The sequence below is a fragment of the Ovis canadensis genome, chromosome 3 (assembly GCF_042477335.2).
Source record: "Ovis canadensis isolate MfBH-ARS-UI-01 breed Bighorn chromosome 3, ARS-UI_OviCan_v2, whole genome shotgun sequence".
Taxonomy (NCBI): domain Eukaryota; kingdom Metazoa; phylum Chordata; class Mammalia; order Artiodactyla; family Bovidae; genus Ovis; species Ovis canadensis.
Genome location: NC_091247.1, coordinates 144,564,109 through 144,588,610, shown reverse-complemented (window position 1 = coordinate 144,588,610; position 24,502 = coordinate 144,564,109). Strand labels below are relative to the sequence as shown.

The window sequence follows — 24,502 nt, the reverse complement described above, 5'->3', positions numbered from 1 at the left end:
TGCAACCAAAGCGGTCTGTGGCACCAAAAAGTTTAGAGTCTCTACTTATAATATTTATAGGAATCTTTAATTCTATAACTAGTGTGTAGTATTACAACAAAGACATAGTTTCTATCATCAGATATATCACTCTGCTGATTGTCCAACATGGAGCCCTTGAGTGCATCCAGAAATATGTGGTTAGTGTCACAGGACCAAGTTTTAGTTCTGTATGTAATCAGTCAGCAGTTTCAACGACAGCACTTCTCTTTTGTCATATATGCATACGCTTCCAGATAAGACTCTGCCCAAAGGGTTCTGAGATTAAAAATAATTTTAAATCACTAATTCAGAATAGCATAAAGCAATTAAAGAAGTGTTAAACTGTGTAATGCCAGACCAAAACTGAGTAAGTACTTTAGAGCTAGTGACACAGTGGTAAAGAATCCATCTGCTAAATACAAGAGAATGCAGGTTCAATCCCTGGGTCAGAAAGTTCCCTGGAGAAGAAATGGCAACTCACTCTAGGATTCTTGCCTAGAAAATCCTGTGGACAGAGGAGCCTGACGAGCTACAGTCCACGGGGTCACAAAGAGTCAGATACAACCAAGCAACTAAACAACATTTACTGAATATGCACTATGACACACACACCCTCTCTCATTTAATGCTTAAGAGTGAGTTAAATTAAATTATTTAGATAATATACCATTTTACGGTAAATTTCATTTTCATCCTGCAAAGAATTAAAGGTAACCAATACTTACTTCTGAATCTTCAGATAGGCCATTGCTCTGTTAGCTGGAAGAAGGGCATTAGCGCCATCTGCTGCTATCCCTCGAGTATAGCATTCGATTGCTCTTTCATATTTCCCCTCTTTGAAAAATGCATTTCCCTATCATTTCAGAAAGAAGTATGGAGAAGAATTTTAAAAAAAAATTAGTTGAGTTCAAATTTTTAGCAACACTGCTAGTATACCAATCATTATTATATCAGTAATTAGACTATTTTTTAATTGCTAAAAATCCATGAGATGTTTTAGAATCTGTTAGTTTGGGTTGTTTTTTATAATGGTGTTCTTCTCTTTTCGGTACCAAAAAAAAGTGTGCTACTATATTATCTTGCAGTACTAACCATTATTTTACCAATTAAAGATTAGATGAAGTTTAAATGAAAAACACATTTTAATAAATACAGGCCCAAATACTGTACTCTTTAATTATATCAGAATCTGTGCAGGGAATTCCTTGTGGTCCAGTTGTTAGGACTCCACACTCTCACTGCTGAGGGCACTGGTTGATCCCTGGTTGGGGAATTAAGATCCCCCAAGTTGCGAGGCACAATCAAAAAAAAAATAGAATCTGTACAAAAAAATTTCATAATCCAAATAATTTGTGTGAAAGAACAGAGTACCAGACTGTACAGCTCACTATTCAGTAACATTAATATGCCTAAACAGAGAATAAATCAAATTGTATTGGAAGGTATACTAGATTTCATTTTAACACTGATTTATAATCAGAGTCAGACATATCACAATCAATAATCATTCCATAAATTTTTATTAGGAATCCTCTGTAGCTCCATGAAAGCCTATAGTATGTTAAATTAAGTCTAAAGAAATTTTGATCAGAAATAGTTCATTGTGTGACATCCCTGGCAGTCCAGCAGTTAAGACGCCATACTTTCATTGTTGGGAGCATGGGTTCAATCCCTGGTCAGGGAATTAAAATTTCATGTGCCCCGTGGTGAGGCCAAAACGGGGGAAAAAAAATAGTTCAGTGTGATTTAATGAAAAATAAATAAGAATCAGTTTTATTTCTTTTTTTAATACATTTATTTATTTCTGGCTGTGCTGGGTCTTCATTGCTGCTCGTGGACTTTCTCTAGTTGCAGTGAGTGGTGGCTACTCTTCATTGCAATGGTTGGGCTTCTCTTCTTGAGGAGCATGGGCTCTAGAACACACAGACTTCAGTAGTTGAGGTTCCCGGGCTCTAGAGCACAGGCTCAGTCGCTGTGGTACTGGGCTCGGTTGCCCCATGGCATGTGGGATCTTCCTAGACTAGGGATCAAATGCGTGTCTTCTATACTGGCAGGTGGATTCTTTACCACTGAGCCATCAAGGAAGTACTGTAATTTATTTCTATGTTAATTTTATAACCATCTATATATAAACATATGTCAAAATGCTCAAAATTAATTTGTTTCCTAAACTTATATATAATATTTTTTATAATTATGTATTAAGTCATCAATTACTCAGTTTTAATTGGTAGGCTCCAGAAGTTTTAGTATATTCAATTTTCAGTTTCTATTGAAGGAGAATTTTAATATAATATTAAGAAAGACAAAAACTTAACTGATACACAAAAAACTAAGAGTAAACTCAGCAAAACATATACATGTTAGAATCCTGGATTACCCGATCTTTCTCTGAAATAGCCTGTTGTTTATTCTGTTGCTCTTCAATCTGTTTTTTCTCTCCTTCATCTGACTTAACCATTGTATCAGTTTCCTCTGGATATGAGTCTTCTTTGGAAGTTAAAGCCTAGAAGACATAGCAGTCAGCTAAATAAAACAAGTAATGGAAGATGCATACATGTTTGACTTTAAAATAACAAACTATTCATATTAGAATTCCTGCCACATTTCAAATAATTAAAATATTTACTCCAATTCAAAATCTACTAACAAAATTAAAAAGCAAATTTAATGTATATCTTATTCCAATTAAAGTAATACTCACTACAGAGCTATTCATTTATTTATTCAACAAAGATTCTTTTGAATTTCTACACTGTTCTAGGAACAATTTTTAAAAATAAAGAAGGTAATTGAGACCACATCACCAAATCTCTCAAATTTACTATTCATAGTCATTATCTGACCATCCAGGATAAAACACAAAAATACACAACACAGTTCACAATTAGAGTCAAGTTGATGGTATTTACCAAGAGATTTTATATGCATTATGTAATGGTGATATTTAAAGGCAGACTTTCCTCAATCATTGCTACTTTCAACAGATGGCAAAATAATTATAAGTGATGCAAAAGGAAAGTAAAAGGAATACATACTATTAAGTACAATCTGACAGCAAATTTTACAGTTAATATCTATTTTCTTACTTTTAAAAATTTAGTATTATTTTCCCTGTATAAACCATAAAGATGGAGCAACTTTAAAACTACAAAAATCAAAGAAATATGTGATAATACAAAAACAAAGCACAAGACAAATTAGAAAAATTAGTGGGATAAAGAAAAATAATTCTGTCATCTGGATAAAATAAAGCAGTAGTAGTTCTAAATATCTTAGACAACTTTTTAAGGTAACAATTAAGAATCTTTAAATACCATTATACCACCTCTAGCTTACAATGTGTTTAGTTAAAAAAAACTCTCTAGTACAAAGAATTAAAATTAGAAAAATGTCTACATTACATAGTACAAGTCTATACAGAAACATTTACTTTGTCAAATAAAGGTAGTAAGTAACACGATTAATTTAAATAACTACAGTTTACCTGATTAATTTTCCTGAGTTCATTTGAAGCTTCAAAGTTATTTGGTTCCAGTTCTAATACTTTTTCATAATCTGAGTAAAACAGAAGATAACAGAATATTTAAAAGATATATGGTACCTATAGCTGATTCACGTTGAGGTTTGACAGAAAACAACAGAATTCTGTAAAGCAATTATCCTTCAATTAAAAATATAATTAACAACAAAAGATATATGGGACTTTCCTGGTGGTACAGTGGATAAGAATCTGCCTGCAATGCAGGGGACACGCGTTCAATCCCTGGTCCGGGAAGATTCCACATGTCTCAGAGCAACTAAGCCTGTGCACCACAACTATTGTACCTGAGCTCTAGAGCCCACAAGTTGCAAGGACGGAGCCCGTGAGCCACAGCAACTGAAACCCACACACCCTAGAGCCTGGGCTCCACAACAAGAAAAGTCACAATGAGAAGCACATGTGCCACAGTGACGAGTCGCCCCCACTAGCCACAACTACAGAAAGCCTGCACACAGCAACAAAGACTCAGGGTAACCAACAACAAATAAATAATCAAAAAAAGATATATGGTATTCAAAAACCTGTATAAAACAGCAGTCATATGCTTACAGGGGACAGTTTAAGAGGAACTAGAAATACTGACATTATTCCACTGGATTTCCTCCATTCTCCCAGGACAGATAAAACCCTTAATCCTTGTGTCAGATCACCTCCTTCTTCGAGCCTCAGGAAGAACACTTGCTATCATAAGTTATATCTCATAAAACCAAGAAGGAGCACAATCTTTCAGACATAAACTTCATTCCGATTTTCTGATTTATACTACACAAGCCTATTTTATGAAATAATAAAAGGATTAAAATTTAAAAATAAATAAAAATGTGTTAGGTTCATGCATTACCTCTAGCCTCACAAAAGCCAACAAGATGTTTTAATCTGTCTCACATATAAGAAACTGAAAATCAGAGAAGATACATAACTTTCCCCTGGTAACAGAGTGAACACATGGTTGAATGAGAATATGAACCAAAGTTTAATCAGTGGCAAATAACAAGGTCTTTTCCCAAAATATCAAAATACATTTTAAATTGCAAAAATCAGTTTTATTCAATATAGAAAGATCTCTAAAGATAGTAACTGTGATTATCTAGTATTCTCTGTAAAGAATCAGTTAAACTATTAAATAGCTTTTTAGATAATGATGACCTGGAAAACATTAATACCTTTTTTGGCATCCTCTAATTTTTGCAAAGCAAATCGAGCAGCACCTCGTCTTGCATAAGCCTTTGTATAACTTCTATTCAAGGCAATTGCTAAATTACAATCAGACTCAGCAACAGCAAATCTGCAATTTAAAAAAAATAACAGTGAAATTAATAAAAATCATCTGTTAAAAACTTCAAAAAATTTGTTTCTGAAACCCCTGAAAAGGAGATTTACTTCCCATTTGAAGGCATGTTTCTCTTTTTTTTTTTTCTATTTTCCTTTTAATTTTTATTGTAGTAGATTTATAGTGTTAGTTTTAGGCATACATCAAAGTGAATCAGCTATACATATATGTATACGTGTGTGTGTGCGTGTGCGTGTGTACACGCATTTATCTCCACTCTTTTTTAGATTCTTTACCCAGAGGCCATTACAGAGTACTATGCAGAGTTCCCTGTGCTACCATCTCCTTTTAGTTAAGCCCATTAAAATCAGTAATCAGTTTCTTTAAAGCAAAGAAAAGAATGCCCACTATCACTGCTTTTTCTCAGTACTCTACTAGAGGTCCTAACCAAGGAAGTTCCATAAGAAAGAAAGAGAACTAAAAAGACTGGAAAGGAAGGAATAAAACTGACATTCTCAGATGATATAATGGTCTACCAAGAAAATTCAAAACAATCTAGACAGACTGTTAAAAATAAAGAAAGTTAAGCAAAATGGCTACTCTACTAGATATCAACAACAACAAAAATAAAATAAATCTAACAAAAGATGTACAAGATCCAGATGCAGAAAATTACGAGGCTGTCTTCAAAGACATGAAAGAAAACTACAGCAATTTCACATTCATCTATAAGACACAAAAATAGAGCAATATAATTCTCTCCAAACTGATCTGTAAGTCCAATGCAATTGTAATCAAAATTTTTCAAGGAATTGGACAGGATGATTCTAAAATTTATACCGATTGGTAAAAGTCCAAGAATATCCAACATTCCTAAAGAATAATAAGGCCCTATACCAAATACCAAGATTTACTATAATGCTATAAAAATTAAAGATAGTATGGAATGGCTATAGTAAAGGGCAACAGATCAATGAAGAGAAGAAAGAAATGAGAAACAGATCCATGCAAACTTGACATATGACAATGATAGAATTTCAGATCCACGGGGAAAGCAAGGATATTCAATAAATAGGCTGAAACAATTGGGATATGGAACTGGAATTATGCCTTCAGCACACACAAGGAGACAAGCATGAAAAGCAAAACATAACTTTCAGGAGAAAATAGAGGAGATTGCTACGAACTCAAAGAAGGGGGCTATTTTCACAAATCACACTTTTCAAAGTGCCAACATTTTATGAAAATTAATAAATGAAACTCGTTAAAATAAGAATTTCTGTTCACTAAGACACCATTTAAAAAAAGATCAGTTACAAACTGAGAGAAGATAAATATTATAAACACTAACTAGTATCCCCCAGAAAAGAATGCTTAAAAATCAACAGAAAAACAGCCTAACAGAAAAAAGGACCAAAGATAAAACAAATATATCACAGGAAAATAAAACAGATAAGTGGTGAATAAACACATATGAGGATGTTCAACCACATGAGAAATTGGGGAAATGCAACTTAAAGCCACAATGAATTACCACTTTACACCCCCTAGACTGAAAACAATTCAGAAGCCCCATTGTACCAGCGTTGGTAAGGATATGTACCGTGTATTCTTACACACTGCTAATGGGAATGTAAGCATGTACAACTATCATTGTAACAACTGGTCACCATCATTAAAAGTTGAACACGTGCACATCCTAAGATCTAGCACCAAGAAACACGTACAGAAGTGCTCACAGTATCACTGTTGTTAAATAATTAAGGGAAGGCGGGGGGAAGGCAGGAAAAGAGAAGACAAGGAAGGTGAGGAATAAAGGAACCAACTAGCAATCCAGCAATTAGAGAATGGATACATGATGGTTTATTTCTAAAAAGGAACTGCATATGCATTCAACAGTGAACATGAGAGATCTACAGCTATTGATATAAACAAAACATGATCAAATCTTATGAGATGAACTGAAATATGAAATACAGTATTCAAATAAATAGGTAAGCCACAGAAAACTATATCCAATGATATACTTTTAAAGCTCAAAAATAAAGCAATGTTATACAGTGTATTAGAGATATACACATATACAATAAATTTTTTTAATCAAAAGAATGATACACAACTCAACATAGTGGTTAACTGGGAGGGACAAGAGTCAGGATATGGAAGAGAATATCAAAAGTAGCTTTGAAAAATAATGTTCTGACTCTTAAGCTGGGAAGCATGTTCATGCAGATTTATTTTAAATTATTCATCATTTATACATACTGTAGATATCAAATATTATAAAAGGTAAATATCCCCTAATTTGTCAGGATATTAACAACATAAGCTTCAAAAGATTTTAAAATATGCTATTAAAAGTAGTAAAAACTCAGACACCAATATAATTCATATTTCCAAATAGTAATTAAAACAGTAAGAACATCCTCCTTGACTGTATTTGGTTTTTAAAAAATTTTTATGCTAGGTCATTTCTCTGCTTAGAATTAAGATCATATACATTTATGTTCTTCAACACTAAGTATGTATTTTAAGGATCAGTATGACTTAAATGTTGGAACATATTTTAAGCTTACCATAATAAAAGTTCTCTGTATTAAACAGTAAACACATAATTTTTCAAAATGAAGGAAAATTGATTTATAAAGAATTTTTACCCACCTAACTTTTTTTCTTCTGTAAATTAGGAAAAGGGCATCTTATTCAATTTTTATAGGAGGAACACCTCAATAAAGTGAGCTACAAGGAGCACGGTTTGAGCACGTGAATGTTTAAAATGGCTTAAGTTAAAGAATTCAGTAAAAGGGAATGAATAAGAATTTATAGTTGAAAAGAAATGGAAAATGTTCTCAACCATTCCCACACATTTCATTAAGAAAGATAAAAAAAAAAAGTCTCCATATGCACATAAAATATTCACACATTATGGAAACGCCTTACTTTTTCAGTCTGAAGTAAGCCGATGCTCTGTTTGTTGGCAACACTGGATTATATGGATCAGCATCCATGCCTTTGGTGTAGCACTCAATTGCTTCATCATATTTTCCTTGTTTGAAGTATTTATTGCCCTGTAAAAGCATACAAGTCAGATGCACACTGACATAGAATTCCAGAGCTACTTTCTTTCATTATTCATCTCTTCCTATCTCATTAGCCATGTAATCAAGGCTAAGGTCATAGTTTGGGCCCAATCCAAGAGCCCTGGCAGAAAAATGAGTAAAATACCTAGCATTAAATACTTTTTATTCATAATAACCCATAGAAATGCAACAAAAGAAAGGCATTAAGACAAATTCTAATCTGAAGAGTGCCACCTCTTTAAAAAGCAATATAGCCAGTTTAACAATAAAGAGACATTTCTCAGGGAGATGTCATATGTTCCAAAATGCAACCAAAGATGGTCTGTGATATGGAGTAGTGGGATACAATATCCATGTCAAGAATCACACGCTGATCTGATTAGTACTTCAGTCTACTATTTAAAGCCCTGGAACAACTCTCTGTACACTCCAAGTACTTTACATGTAATAATTCATTTAGTAACACAACCACCCATTGAGGTACAGTAATAATATTAATCTTACTTTACAGCTAAGAAGACTGAATACATACAGGCAATTTAAAAGACCTTGTCACAGGACTTGAACCTAGATAATCTGGTTTCAGAGCACACACTCCTAACCACTATACTATAGTGCCTCCTGATAGGGATATGGCCAAAAACAACTTGAACACCCACTAAATTACACTGTAGAAATCTTGGGGGCCACATGATTTTCTACAAATCCTGCCTACCTGAAGAAACCAACAGCTAACCTAAAGAGTACCTTTTCTTTTAGAGCAAGAGCTTTTTGTGAATCTACATGAATCCCATCTTCTTCTGACTCGGATTCTTGAGACACAGAATCATGGGTATTCTCCTCTTTGTCAAGTTCATCAAGAATACTATCCTGAAATCAAAAGTAGGGGAACAGTGTCATAATTACATGACCATTAAAAAAGAGATATACTGCCCCCCCCCAAAAAAGAACATTCAATAGAACTTAAGTTTTTACAACCTAAGGACTTAAAGGCCTATAAAAATAATCCAAATAACCTCTCATTATTGGGAGTTAATTCAGAGAAAAGAATATTCTTATTTAGAAAATCAAGATCCAAACCACTTACATTATCTGACTTTGAACTCATATAAAGTAAACTAAGTCTACAAACCAACCCTAAATCACAAACTATTAGCAGTGAACTATTATTGTTTTACATAAAAGAAGTTTGCAATTAACCCAAATCTATGTAACCGCATCCAAAAGCAGGGAAAGGGTTTCATCTAAAAACCTTTTCTCTTTCTGATTTTTAAAACAACAAAAACTGCTTGCAGAATACAATTAACTCCTGATTCTCATAGCAACCTATGAGGGTAGATATAATTATCCATGTTTTTCACTTGAAGAAATTGAGAAATAAAAGTTAGCAAACTCACTCAAGGTCACTCAGCTAGGAAGTGGCCAAATGAGGATCTGAACCCAAGCCTCCTCCAAGGAGCTCTCAATAACTATGTTATACTGTTTATCAATGTATTCTGAAATACAGCTGACTATCAAAGAAAATACACAACATGCTCGTCCAGCAATTTCCAATCTCTTTTGATTGAGACATTCCTTTCACGGTAATAAATCATTTCATGGATTACATCAGTATTTTTTTTAACTATTTTTTTTAGTATACATGCACGCAGGCTCAGTTGCTTCAGTCATGACCAACTCTTTGCAACCTCATAGATTGTAGCCCACCTGGCCTCTCTGTTGATGGAGATTCTCCAGGCAAGGATACTGGAGTGTGTTGCCATGCCCTCCTCCAGGGGATCTTCCCGACCCAGGGATAGAACCCATGTCTCATGTTTCCTGCACTGGCAGACAGGTTCTTTACCACTAGCGTCACCATATATAATAAAAGAATGATTTTTAGTAAGAATTTTTTTTTTTGCCATGCCATGTGGCTTGCAGAAACTCAGTTCCCCAGCCAGGAATTGAACCTGGGCCACAGCAATGGAAGCTCAGAATCCCAGGCCACCAGGGAATGCTTGAGTAAATTTTAAACCAGTGAGAATTAAAGAGTTCATTAAAGCTCATATAAACAAAAACTTTATTATATAAATAAAATCCTTTCTGTCTTTTACAAGTTATTACTAGTCTAAGCAATTTATGTAAGAAAAAAATTGTTGGTAAATTTTAAAATGAAATAAGATCTATGCTTAGTTTCACTAAATAAATGAATATTAAAAGATGGGACTGAGTGACTTTCCTGGCAGTCCAGTGACTCCATGCTTCCACTGCTGGGCTGAAGGAACTGAGATCCTATCTGTTGCACAGCCACAGCCAAAAAAATTTAAAAAACAACAAAATAACCAAAACAAAACAAAAAGATGGACTGAAATGCATCTATGGGTTTTAGCATAAGGATTCCAGAAATAGCACCCAAAAAGAGAAAAAAATAAGAATAGAAATACCACCAGCCTATCAATATGAAAGCCAAGACTGTCCAACCCTCCTACAACTGACACGTGTAGAAAACTAACGGCAGCAGAATGCCAAGGCCACTGCTCACATCTGAACTAGCATGGAGTGGTAAGTAAACAGCTGTATCTTTTACAGATACAATAAAATGACAATGTCAAACAGTGCAGTTCAATCATGAGTGCACTGGCCACACAGAGCATGAGTTCAATCAATAACTGTTGAATGAGTAAATGACTAGAAAACCACCTCTCTAAGAAATCATCTGACACTGTGCCTTTCAGGAAAGGGCATTATAAGCACATACCAATTTATGAAAAGGATAAAGCTACATAAGAAGGGGTAAAGTTACAAAAAATGAATGGTTCCGTATTTGGAAACCCTTTGGCAGTATCTTCTGACGCTAAGGCATATATAAACTATGACAGAGGCATAGTACTGATGGTAAACACTTCTCCAACTACACTGTGCCTCATGTGCACGAGACCAGAAGCATGCAGAACGCCGGTCTAGCAAGGTGAAGGCTACCTTCCTGAGGTTAAGATGGCCCTACGTTTATTGTCACACAGCCGTGACCTAAGACCACACACAAAGGCATTCTCTTAACCATTATTCAACAGGTCCTTTAGCCTATTAAAAAAAAAGATACCGGTAGAGTCTTTCTTTTGTTATATTGTTACTGTCTCAGAATTCTAGCTGTTTAGGGGTTAGACAAGGTGAGGAGGAAGGTGGGTACAACTATGAATGGACAGCACAGAAGAGATCTTTCTGGTGATGCAATGGTGGTTACCCAAATCCACAGGTCATAAAATGCCACAGAACTATACACACATTGTACCAATGTCAATTTCCTGGTTTTGATACTGGACCATAGGTAAACAAAGCTTTCCCGGTGGCTCAGACGGTAAAGAATCTGCCAGCAATGCAGGAGACCCAGGTTCGATCCCTAGGACAGGAAGATCCCCTAGAGAAGGAAATGGCAACCCATTCTAGTATTCTTGCCTGGAGAATTCCATGGACAGAGGAGCTAGATGGGCTATAATCCATAGGGGTTGCAAAGAGTTGGAAAAAACTGAGCAACTAAAATACATAGTTAAATAAGATGTAACCATTAGAGGAAACTGGGTGAAGAGTTCACTACATCTCTATGTACTGTTGTTGTTTTTTAGTTGTTAAATTGTGTCCAACTCTTTTGCAACCCCATGAATGGGTAGCCCACCAGGCTCCTCTGTCCATGGGATTTCCCAGGCAAGAATACTGGAGTGCGCTGCCTTTCCTTCTCCAGGGGCTCTTCCTGACCCAGGGATCAAACTTGGCATCCCCTGAACTGTAGGCGGACTCTTTACCACTAAGCCACCAGGGAAGCCCCTTCCACGTACTATCCATGCAAAAAAAAGAAAAAAATAGGAAGAAAAGAATCCAACTGTTTTAGCCATTATTCACTGAAAGAGGGCCATAGGAGAAAAGTTAATTGAAGAGCTATGTATTTAAGTTTTTATTCCACACAAAATAGTTTATATGAGAAAGACACAGGTCCTAAGAACTTTACATTGTTTTTCATTTAATCCATAACTCTCAACTAACTCCAAGAAAATTTTACTCAAAGACTAAGAAGCACATAATTAACTTACCACATCAAGTTTTGCCCATGCCTCATAATCATAAGATTTTATCCTGTTTTTTATGTTTTCATCTTTGGTTTTTTTAGATGACTCTTTAACTTTGCCTTTCTTCTTTTTCCTAAAATTCCCATTTCGAATAGGAGGTAAATTCTAGGAAGGGAAAACAACATGTTTTGAGACAGCTCTGTTAATTTCCTGTGGAACTAGTGATATTTAAAACTCTCACTGAAGGATATTTTCAAGTAAAAGTAATTTTAGTTTAGTTTTCAAGTGGTTAGAAATACCAATTCATTTCTAATGATAAGCTTATGCCTGAAAATTTTAAATCATCCTTTGACAAATACTGAACATTGTTCAGTCATAAGAAAAATATTACCCAGAAATTTTAATTATACACTTAATTTGCAATCCTAAATTCAAAATTCAAAAACTGCTTGACCTTCAGCCTTAATACAATGATTTAGCAACAGTACAATGGCAAACTAAACTGCCTCCACATTACCAACAGTATGAAAAAGCTGTCCATATCTGAATGCACTGTCTTAAGAAAACTGGTTGAGTCTAGGCACTCTCTGCATTTAGGGCAATACTGTATGTTAATATATCATTAAGTATATAATTATATATGCTATATATACAAGCCTATTTTATGATGCTATTCATTTACCTTAAGAATTATCACATGGTCTTCCTATGGATTAAGCCTTAAAAATGTCCTAATATATTGATAGTTAATACAATTATTACAAAGACTTTTAAAAGTAGAATTTTTCAAAATGTTGGCAGAAAGTAAATCTCTTTAATTAGCATCTCCACAAAACATTTTAAAGGCTGTGCTTTACTTTAAAATAAATAAATGAAGAGCTTCCTTGGATGCTAAAGTGGGAATTTAATTAAGAAATTTACCTCTTCAGGAACACCATTCTGTCTTCTAAGTTCCATATCCTTTTGTTTAATATCTTTCTCCCAGTTTTCTAAATCCCTCATAAAGTCTTGTAACTCTTCTGCATTTTGTTTCACTTGCAGTTGTAATTCAATTGATTTACTTGTTGAAGCCATTATGGCCTGCAGAGTTTTGACCGACCAATCTCTGATAAGAATTAAATAGAATCATTTAGTTTATTTTTTTTGAAACCTAGCTAATTAATGATTTTTACCTTGTCATAAATGGCCAAGATACATGTAAAGAAAGGAACTTAAAATGATGCAGAAGAAAATATCAGTATATTATATTTTAAATGAGTCAATCAATGTTTGCTGAATAATCAAATGTAAAACAGAAAACTTTGGGCATCCATGCAATGTGAATGAAAGGCAATACGGAGGAAATTACTGAAATTAGCAAACAGCCTATGGTAGCAGAACGGCTGCACATCTCTACAGTTTATAAATTTAGCCAATTACCTCCTTTACTCCTTTTCCTTTCAACATTTACTGAACTTTGGCTATGTAATAAGCCCTGTATTAAGATTTAGGGATGCAAAAACAAGACAAGGTCCCTTCTCTAGTGGAGAAGAAAATAATCAAAGTACTGAGTAACAAAATATTATGCTTGGCAGGACTTCTCAACCTTGGGACCACTGATATTTTGGGCCAGATAATTCTTTGTTGTAGGTCAACTGTCCTGTGCAATTGTAGGATGATTGGCAGCATCCCCAGCCTCTACTACCTAGATGCCAGTATTACTCCTTTCCCTCTGGACTATGACAACCAAAAACGTCTTCAGACATTGTCAAATGTCCCCTGGGAAGCATAAAAACCGCTGGCTGAGAACCGCTGTGCTAGAGGCATGTACAGATGCTACAGAACTGACCACAGAGGACAGATACAAATCAGATGGTAGGTTTAAGGAGAGAGTCACCAGAGCTGCTGCAATTTAGCCATGTTTCAAAAGGGGCCAGTCAAGTGCTTAATGTGGAGGAGTGGGCAGGCAGAATGAGGGACTAGGCGGGAAAGGATGGAAGAGAAGGCTAAGAAGGAGGATGGGACAGATCGTGAAACACCAGGCCATGAGATGTGACCAATGATCCGAAAGCCACGGGACACATTAAGGTGGTAAAATAAAAGGGACATGATAATTCATTAGACTGAGAAGTTGGGGAGCAGCTGCCGCTGCTGCTAAGTCACTTCAGTCGTGTCCGACTCTGTGTGACCCCATAGACGGCAGCTCTTCAGGCTCCTCTGTCCCTGGGATTCTCCAGGCAAGAACACTGGAGTGGGTTGCCATTTCCTTCTCCAATGCATGCATGCATGCTAAGTCGCTTCAGTCCTGTTCGACTCTGAGCGACCCTATGGACAGGAGCCCCCAGGCTCCTCTGTCCACAGGATTCTCTAGGCAAGAATACTGAAGTGGGTTGCCGTTTCCTTCTCCAGCTGGAGAGCAGAGAAGGACACAAAGTCTTAGATTTCTGGTTTGGGAGCCGGGTAAGATTAGTAGTACCATTTTGAGTCAGGAATCATAATTTTAAAAGGAAAAGAGATTTCAGGATGGCAGAACAAGTGTAAAAATAGATTTTTTCAGTTTGGCATAAATTGATTTTGAGTTCTTATGAGATGTCAGGACACAGTAAGTAGTTACAGAGGCCTAGAAATGTAAATTCGGGTGTCACTAGCATAACGGCAGAAGCTACAATCATGAGATTTGGACATGTTTAATTACTGTGACAGTGGAAGGGGAGAGAAGAGACGAGATCTGCAGAACATTAATATCTAGGGAACAAACAGAGGAAGAAATGCCAACACTAAAAATCAGGCAGTGGCATCCAGAGAGCTGGAAGGAAAACCTGGAGTTACTGTCACAGAAGAGAATTTCCAGGAGTTCAAGAAGGCCAAGGAGGTCATATGTGCGAAATAAAGTACATTGTATTTAGTCATTTAAAGATTGTTTAGAGTTCAAATAGGCCATTTTTTTAAGGACAGAAGTAAAATGAGCTGAATAAATGAGATTATATGGCGATTAGTATTTCATCTTTGATAACCTAAAATTGTTCACGAGTATGGAGGGCAGAGGAACTGAAAAACAAAGTTAAAAAGGATACAGGAAAGTAGATGAGTGATGGGGCAAGGTCCCAGATATTGGGAGGTGAGGGAGAGTTAGGCTGGGAGAGATAGAAGAGATTAGAAAAGGGATTCTCCTAAAAGATGTTTGCAACCGCAAATAGGTCTACTGACCCCTTAGCCTTGCCTCAGGAACTAAATTTAAGCTTTTTTCAGGCAGTGCACACGTTTGACCACATATGTATATCTCATTAAAAAGCAAAACTAGTACAATGCTTTGCCGAGGGGCTCAAAGACGTAAATAAAACCGCAGCAAGCCACTGAGATAACGTGGGAGGTAGAAACCTGTTCCATTTTACCCATCATCTTTCCGCTCTCACGGAACCTGCGTCCAGGCTGGCAATCAGAAACTTCCAGCGCCTGAGGGTATCACTTTCATACCCAATATGCGGCCGAGCACTGCATACCCACGACTAAGTGGGGCGGACTCCACACAGGTCTTCTCGGGAGAATGGATCCGCGATCCTGGACGACCGCAAATCGCCGAACGCCCAGAGCAGCAGGGATCGAGGGACCGACAGTAAAGCTGACCGTCCAGGCCCAGATTGCTCCGGGCCAGCCCCTCCCGAAACGCGCTCCCCGGTGCGCCGCTACCTGGACACCGCCGCGCCGCGCCCCCGCGCACGCCCTCGCCCTCGCCACCTCACGCGGGATCATGGCAGCAACCCCCTCCTCCCGCCGGGCGACCCCAAAAGCCTCCTCGCTACTGCAACCCGGGATAACCGCAGGGCCGGCTCACCTCACCAGGCCGTTACTAACCCCGCTTCCGCGGCGCCCGACCCGCAGCACCTCACGCCCGGCCCCGCCTTCCTAGACTTTCCCACAAGTCCTCGCGCGCTCTCGCCCCGCCCCCTGGAGCCGGGACAGAGCATGCGCAGAAGGTCAGATACGCTGACCTAGTCTAGAGCAACGACAGCTGTGTTAAGGCAGGGTCTGTGGCTTTGCCTGCTTCCAGTGTGACCGTATTTCACAGTAGGTAATACAAAAAATGCAGGATCATCCTGCCTTGCTTTGATTCCCCAAATAATAACGCCTTGAAATATTTCCTTGGATTTTCCTCAATTTTTTCTCTGATATTTGCCTTGCTGTATGTAATGGTATTTTACAATCTTTGTGAGTATGATAATCATATGAGAAATTTACCCCTTGTCTACCATGAACAGGCTATGGAAACTGGTAACTCTAGCAATTTTTTTTTTAAGTTCTTATATGTGGCAAACAAGTTTTTCAGTCTGACTGCCTTGCACCTTTCAAGTAAACTCTTTCTAAACGAGTCTGGGTCTAATACTGTGTGTCAGTATTAAGATCAGTCATTAGATTTGCCCTAGCCACAAAGAAAAAAAGAATATGAAACTTTTAATATTTCATGCTCCTATTTCCTGAATGAGTGAGCTTTCACTTTTCATAGCAACTCAAATTATAAAACAAAAATAATTTTAAAAGAAGCGAAACAACCTTTCTGTTGAAAGAAGCAAAACTTTCCATTTGAAATAGCCCTCACCGAGGGATGGAACCCATGCCCCCTTCAGTGGAAGCTTGCAGTCCTAACCACTAGACCACCAGGGAAGTCCCAAAGCAACTATGTTTTTAAAAATTAATTCTGGCAGAGTCAATTGAGAGAGAAGGGGGACAGCTAGCTGCTCTAGTAAAACATCATAGATTCTCTCACATCTCTCTCTCTCAAGTAACATGATAATCAGTTGCTGGGCAAGTATAGAATCAAAGCAAGAGGACTTAGTCAGTCTTGATGGCCCCCACCATCACCTAACTCTGAGGCTTCCACTGTCCTGCAAGAAGCTATGCCTGAATGGCAGCCTTCCTTCTGCAAGGGAGGTTGAAGGATTTTCTTAGCAGTCATGTGCTCATCTAAAAACTAAGAATTCAATAAATAAGGAAGAAGAAACAGAGCATTACTGAGAGCAACCAGTACCCTTTATTAAAGGCCTTGTTAAGTATTCATCGAAAGAATAGTGAATAAATAAATTAGTCCATACTGAGAGAAATCCAGGCTCACTGTAACCTTAGGAAAAGGGCTGAATTCTGAAATACTGATTCTGCCACTTACTAAAAATGTGATCTGAATGTATCTGTACATTGAGGCTTAATCTAAATTGAAATGAAGATAAAAATACTACTAGAGTGAGAAAGGATATGTAATCAGCCTACTTGGCACAATTTGGGACATGGTAAGAGCTTAACAAATGTTTCCTGTCCCTCCCTCCTACAAAGGTAAAATCCAGACCCTGGGATTGAATAACTTTCCCCTGCATCTCTCCCTGTCTCCCACTTGACTATCTGGAAGACCTCTGAAGAGGTCTCTAAGGAGCACAAGTTCTAGGTATCAGGAGATAAAGGTTAAGGCTGATAGCAAGGAAGGTAAACTGCTTATCCAAGAGCAAAATGATATCTGTATAATAAGGGTTTATTCATTGGAAGGACTGATGCTGAAGGTGAAGCTCCAATACTTTGGCCACCTAATGCAAAGAGCCAACTCATTAGAAAAGACTCTGATGCTGGGAAAGATTGAAGGTAGCAGGAGAAGGGGATGACAGAGGATGAGATGGTTCGATGGTATCAGCAACTCAATGGACATGAGTTTGGGCAAGTTCCAGGAGGTGGTGAAAGACAGGGAGGCCTAGAGTGCTGCAGTTCATGGGATCACAAAGAGTCAGACACAACTGAGCGACCGAACAGCAACAATGATAAGGGAGACAAGAATTATTAGAAGGAATAAGCATGCTGTTTTATTTTGCTTGTCTCACAACAATGGTCATATTATCCCCATTCTGATAAGGACACTGACCTGAATAATTAAGGAATTTTCCCAAATAATTAGCAAATGATGGAGGCTGGTGAGTCAGATCTGGGCAGTCTGACATCAGAGCTGGCCTCTGTGACCCCCTGTTCTGCTGTTCCTAGTCTTGCTCATTTGACTGTGAGCGCCCAGAGGAAGGGTAAGAGGAGGCTGTGTTATCCACCTGTACTCTGTAACTTACCTGAGGCACTCAATTGAGGAGTCTCAATACCTGGCATTTTCCTAGCATCTGTGGCCTAAATAACATGTTCACAGGTGAGAAGTCTCCTTGTGTCTCTCTGGCACTTCCTCCTCCCTCAGCTTGGTCAGCCTCTGCAACCACAAAAGCTGCATCCAGAGGCACCCTTATGTTCATGGTCAAGGGGCTGGCTATCAGGGCCAGGAACCACCAGTCTCCATTTACCCCTTCATAGGCTATGTGCAATGCTCCTTCCACTTTTTTTCTTAAGACTTTATTTTCTGAGAGCAGTTTTGGGCTTACAATAAAATTGAGATAAATATACAAAAAGTCTCATGTCTACTCGAAGAAGGTGGTCTTTGCCCCTCCCCCTTTCCTTGGCTATAAAATTGTAGTCTACTTAGTCCTTGGAGCAGAGCTCCCTTGCCTTCATGCTTGCGTCTCCTACAAGAATACTATATGAATAAATCTACTTCTTGCCAAAAAAAAAGATAAATGTACACAGATTTGCATATACTCCTTGTCCCCCAATTATGTGTAGCCCTCCCTTTTATCAACATCACTCGCCAGAATGGAAAAAAAAAATCTTTTTTTTACCAAGTATGAACCTACACTGACACATCATAGTCACCCAGAATCCATAATTTAGCTAAGGGTTCACTCTTGGTGTTTGTTACACAGTGGGTTTGCACAAATGACTAATAACTATATATCTATGGTTATAATACCATACAGAGTGTTTTCACTGTCCTAAAAATCCTGTGCGCTGCACATATTCATCTCTCCCCCTCAGCTGCCACCTGCAATGACTATTGATCATTTTTACTGTCTCCACAGTTTTGCCCTTTCCAGAATGTCAAAGAATTGAAATCATATAATATGGAGTCTTCTCAGTTTGGCTTCTTTCCCTTAGTAATATGAGTTTCAGATTCCTTACAGAGCTTGGTAGCTCATTTCTTTCTAGCTCTGAGTTATATTCTTTTGTTGGATGCACCACAATTTATTCACCTGCTGAAGGACATCTTGTTTGCTTCCAACTTTGGGCCATGATGAATGGAACTGTTAAAAACTTCCATGTGCAGGGTTTTGTGTGGGTTAAAGTTTTCAGTTCCTTTCATGGTACAATTGCCAAGGAGTGAATTGCTGGATCTTATAGTAAGAATATGCTTAGTTTTGTTACAGAATCATTAAGCTATCTTCTAAAATGGCTATACCATTTGGCGTTTACACCAACAATGTCTGAGAGTTCCTGTTCCTCCACATCCTCACCAGCATTTGATGTTGTTAGTGTTCTAAATTTTGACCATTATAACAGATGTGTAGTGGAAAATGGTGTGTTTTAATTTCCACTTCCAAAGAATAGCAAGGAGATAAGAAAGCCATCCTCAGCAATCAATGCAAACAAATAGAGGGAAACAACAGATTGGGAAAGACTAGAGATCTCTTCAAGAAAATTAGAGATACCAAGGGAACATTTCATGCAAAGATGGGCTTGATAACGGACAGAAATGGTATGGCCCTAACAGAAGCAGAAGATGATAAGAACAGGTGGCAAGAATACACAGAAGAACTGTACAAAAAAGATCTTCATGACCCAGATAATCACAATGGTGTGATCACTCACCTAGAGCCAGACATCCTTGAATGTGAAGTCAAGTGGGCTTTAGGAAGCATCACTACAAACTACGCAAGTGGAGGTGATGGAATTCCAGTTGAGCTATTTCAGATCCTGGAAGATGATGCTGTGAAAGTGTTGCACTCAATATGCCAGCAAATTTGGAAAACTCAGCAGTGGCCACAGGACTGGAAAAGGTCAGTTTTCATTCCAATCCCAAAGAAAGGCAATGCCAAAGAATGCTCAAACTACTGTACTCAATTGCACTCATCTCACACCCTAGTAAAGTAATGCTCAAAATTCTCCAAGCCAGGCTTCAGCAATACATCAACCATGAACTTCCAGATGTTCAAGCTGGTTTTAGAAGAGGCAGAGGAACCTGAGATCAAATTGCCAACATCCGCTGGATCATCGAAAAAGCAAGACTTCCAGAAAAACATCTATTTCTGCTTTATTGACTATCCCAAAGCCTTTGACTGTGTGGATCACAAGAAACTGTGGAAAATTCTTCAAGAGATGGGAATACCAGACCACCTGACCTGCCTCTTGAGAAATCTGTATGCAGGTCAGGAAGCAACAGTTAGAACTGGACATGGAACAACGGACTGGTTCCAAATAGGAAAAGAAGTACGTCAAGGTTGTATATTGTCACCCTGCTGATTTAACTTATATGCAGAGTACATCATGAGAAACGCTGGGCTGGAAGAAGCACAAGGTGGAATCAAGATTGCTGGGAGAAATATCAATAACCTCAGATATGCAGATGATATCACCCTTATGGCAGAAAGTGAAGAGGAGCTAAAGAGCCTCTTGATGAAAGTGAAAGAGGAGAGTGAATGTTGGCTTAAAGCTCAACATTCAGAAAACGAAGATCATGGCATCTGGTCCCATCACTTCATGGGAAAATAGATGGGGAAACAATGGAAACAGTGTCAGACTTTATCTTTTTGGGCTCCAAAACCACTGCAGATGGTGATTGCAGCCATGCAATTAAAAGATGCTTACTCCTTGGAAGGAAACTTATGACCAACCTGGATAACATATTCAAAAGCAGAGACATTACTTTGCCGACTAAGGTCCGTCTAGTCAAAGCTATGGTTTTTCCAGTAGTCATGTATGAATGTGAGAGTTGGACTGTGAAGAAAGCTGAGTGCGTGCTGAAGAATTGATGCTTTTGAACTGTGGTGTTAGAGGAGGCTCTTGAGAGTCCCTTGGACTGCAAGGAGATCCAACCAGTCCATTCTAAATGAGATCAGTCCTGGGTGTTCATTGGAAGGACAGATGTTGAAGCTGAAACTCCAGTACTTTGGCCACCTCATGCAAAGAGTTGACTCATTGGAAAAGACCCTGATGCTGGGAGGGATTGGGGGCAGGAGAAGTGGGTGACAGAGAATGAGATGGCTGAATGGCAACACTGACTCGATGGACATGAGTTTGAGTAAACTCCGGGAGTTGGTGATGGACAGGGAGGCCTGGTGTGCTGCAGTTCATGGGGCCGCAAAGAGTTGGACACGACTGAGCGACTGAACTGAACTGACTAACATTTGAGGTGGAGTATCTTTTTATATGCTTATTTGCCATCTATATATCTTCTTTAGCCTGTTGATGGTTGATGTCTGTTAATATCCCATTCTTTAATTTGTTGTTGACTTTTTGTGGAGTTTCAAGAGTTCTTTCTTTTCATGTTTTAGATAACAGTCTTTATCAAATGTGTCTTTTGCAAATATTTTCTCCCCATCTGTGACTTGTCTGCTGATTCCCTTGATATTGTCTTTCCCAAAGCAGCAGTTTTTATTTTTAATGGAAGTATAGTTGATTTACAATGTTTCAAATGTACAGCAAAGTGATTGTTTATATATATATATAGACACACATATATGTTCTTTTTCAGATTCTTTTCCTTTATAGGTTAATATAAGATACTGAATACAGTCCTCTGTGCTACACAATAGAGTCTAAATTCTCAATTTATCCCTCCTCCCTCACTTCCGCCCTTGGTAACCATGTTTGTTTTCTATGTCAGACTAGAAACAGACAAAAAGACTGTGAGTCTGCTTCTGTTTTGTAAGTTAGTTCATTTGCATCTGTTTTTAGATTCCAGACATAAGTGATAATATGATTTTTGTCACTGACTTACTTTACTTAGATTGATAGTTTTTAGGTCCCTCTATGTTGCTGCAAATGTCATTATTTCATTCTTCTTTATGAGTGAGTAATATTCCTGTGTGTGTGTGTGTGTGTGTGTATCATACCTTCTTTATCCATTTATCTGTTGATGGACATATAGGTTGATTCCATGTCTTGGCTATTGTAAATAATGCTAACATTGAGGTTCATGTTTTCAAATTAGAATGTTTATCTTTTCCAAGTATATGCCCAGAAGTAGGATTGCTGGATCATATGGTAGCTCTATTTTTAGTTTCTTAACAAACCTCCATACTCTTCTCCATAGTGGCTGCACCAGTTAACATTTCTACCATCAGTGTATAGGGTTTCCTTTTCTCCACACCCTTTCCAGCATTTATTGACTTTTTGACAATGGCCTGACTGGTGTGAAGTGATACCTCATTGTGGTTTTAATTTGCATTTGTCTAATAATCAGTGATGTTGAGCATCTTTTCATGTGCCTCCTGGCCATCCAGTATGTCTTCTTTGAAGAAATGTTTATTTATTCTACCCATCTTCTGGATTGGATTGGGGTTTGGGGTTGTTTTTTATGTTGAGCTGGGTTTGGTTTTGGTTTTTGGTTTTTCTATTGGGCTACTTAATATGTTCTGGAAATTAATCTCATGTCAGTAGCATCATTTGCAAATATTTTTCTCCCATTCTGTGGGTTGTCTTTTTGTTTTGTTTATGGTTTACTTTGCTGTGCAAAAGCATTTAAGTTTAATTAGGTCCCATTTGTTTATTGTTGCTTTTGTTTCCATTACTCTAGGAAGTGGATCTGAAAAAATATTTCTGCAGTTTATGTCAAAGAGTGTTCTTCCTATGTTTTCCTTTAGGCATTTTATAGTAGCAAGTCTTCCATTTAATCCATGTTGAGTTTATCTTTTATATGGCATTAAAGAATATTTAATTCCAATCTTTTATGTGTAGCTATCCAGTTTTTTCCCAACAACACTTATTGAACAGATTGTCTTTTCTCCATTTTATATTCTCGCCTCCTTTATCATAGATTAATTGCACATAAGTGCATGGGTTGTTTCTGGGCTTTCTATCCTGTCCCATTGATCTATGTTTTTGTGATCTATTTTTGTGCCAGTACCATACTGTTCTGACTACTATACCCTTAGAGTACCATCTGAAGTCAAGAAGCATGTTTCCTCCAGTTCAATTCTTTCTTCTCAAGATTTTTTTTTTGCTATTTGGGGTCTCTTGTATTTCCATACAAATTTTAAAACGTTTTATTCCAGTTCTGTACCATTGGTAATTTGATAGGAATTGCACTGAATCTGTACGTTGTCTTGAGTAGTATGGTCATTTTAACAATACTAATTCTTCCGATCTAAGAATATGATATATCTTTCCACTCATGTTGTCTTAAATTTCTTTCATCTTACAGTTTTCAGAGTACAGGTCTTTTGTCTCCTTGTTGCTGCTGCTGCTGCTAAGTCACTTCAGTTGTGTCCAACTCTGTGTGACCCCATAGACGGCAGCCCACCAGGCTCCCCCGTCCCTGGGATTCTCCAGGCAAGAACACTGGAGTGGGTTGCCATTTCCTCTCCAGTGCATGAAAGTGAGAAGTGAAAGTGAAGTCGCTCAGCTGTGTCCGACTCTTAGCGACCCCATGGACTGCAGCCCACCAGGCTCCTCCATCCATGGGATTTTCCAGACATGAGTACTGGAGTGGGTTGCCATTGCGTTCTCCGTTTGTCTCCTTAGGTTGGTTTATTACTAGGTATTTTATTCTTTTTAATGTGATAGTAAATGGGATTGTTTCCCTGATTTCTCTTTTTAATTGTTTGTTGTTAGTTTATAGAAATGCAACAGATTTCTGTGTATTAAATTCTAACCTGAAGCTTTACCAAGTTCATTGATGAGCTCTAATAGTTTTCTAGTGGCATCTTTAGGATTTTCTATGTTGTCTTCTCATCTCATCTGCAAATGGTGAACAGTTTTACTTCTTGCTTCCAATTTGGATTCCTTTTATTTCCTTTTCTTCTCTGATTGCTATAACTAGGACTTCCAAAACTATGTTAAATAAAAATGGCAAGAATGGACATCCTTGTATTATTCCTGAGCTTAGAGGGAATGTTTTCAGCTGTTTACCACTGAGTATGATATTAGCTATGGGTTTGTAATGGATGGACTTTTTTTTGCTGAGGTATGTTCACTGTGTGCCCACTTTCTGGAGAGTTTTTGTCATAAATGGATATTGAATTTTATCAAAAGATTTTTCTGCATCTATAGAGATGATCATACTGTTTTGTTTTTTATTTATTTAACTGTGCCAGATCTTAGTTGCAACACACGGGATCTTTAGTTGTGGTATCCACACTCTCAGTTGCAGCATGTGGGATCTGGTTGCCAGGCCAGGGATTAAACCCAGGGCCCTGCACTGGGAGCGAGGAGTCTTAGCCAATGGACCACTAGAGAAGTCCTGATCATGCAGGTTTTATTTTAAGTGTTTATTGTTAATGAAGTATAGGTTATCGGTTTTTCCTTTCATGGATTGTGCCTTTGCTGTTATATCTAAAAAAGCATTACAGTGACTTCCCTGGCAGTCCAGTGGTTAAAATGCTGCACTTCCAATTGAGGGTGTACAGGTTTGATCTTTCTTTTGATTAGTATTATCATGGTATATTTTTCTTTATCCATTTTAAAGTGGATTTCCTGTAGATGACATAGTTAGGTCTCAGTTTTTGATTCA

At 37.7% G+C, this 24,502-nt stretch overlaps 1 protein-coding gene across 3 annotated transcripts in view; it reads right to left on the bottom strand.

Annotated features, from left to right (window-relative positions):
• The window catches only part of RPAP3 (RNA polymerase II associated protein 3), a 33,979-nt gene extending 18,115 nt beyond the window's left edge, over positions 1–15,864 (bottom strand). Inside the window, exons 1-9 of one of the 3 annotated variants that reach the window (XM_069580911.1) lie at positions 15,764–15,864; positions 12,874–13,057; positions 11,977–12,117; positions 8,663–8,785; positions 7,776–7,903; positions 4,729–4,850; positions 3,509–3,579; positions 2,402–2,527; positions 747–874 (exon numbers count right to left, since the gene is read on the bottom strand). In XM_069580911.1, coding sequence (XP_069437012.1) covers positions 747–874; positions 2,402–2,527; positions 3,509–3,579; positions 4,729–4,850; positions 7,776–7,903; positions 8,663–8,785; positions 11,977–12,117; positions 12,874–13,026 — 992 coding nt within the window. In that variant the 5' untranslated portion in view covers positions 13,027–13,057; positions 15,764–15,864. Of the gene's footprint in view, positions 1–746; positions 875–2,401; positions 2,528–3,508; positions 3,580–4,728; positions 4,851–7,775; positions 7,904–8,662; positions 8,786–11,976; positions 12,118–12,873; positions 13,058–15,431 lie in introns of all 3 variants that reach the window. The other 2 variants (XM_069580912.1, XM_069580913.1) reach the window with 2 other exon arrangements.
• Between the last annotated feature and the right edge of the window lie 8,638 nt (positions 15,865–24,502).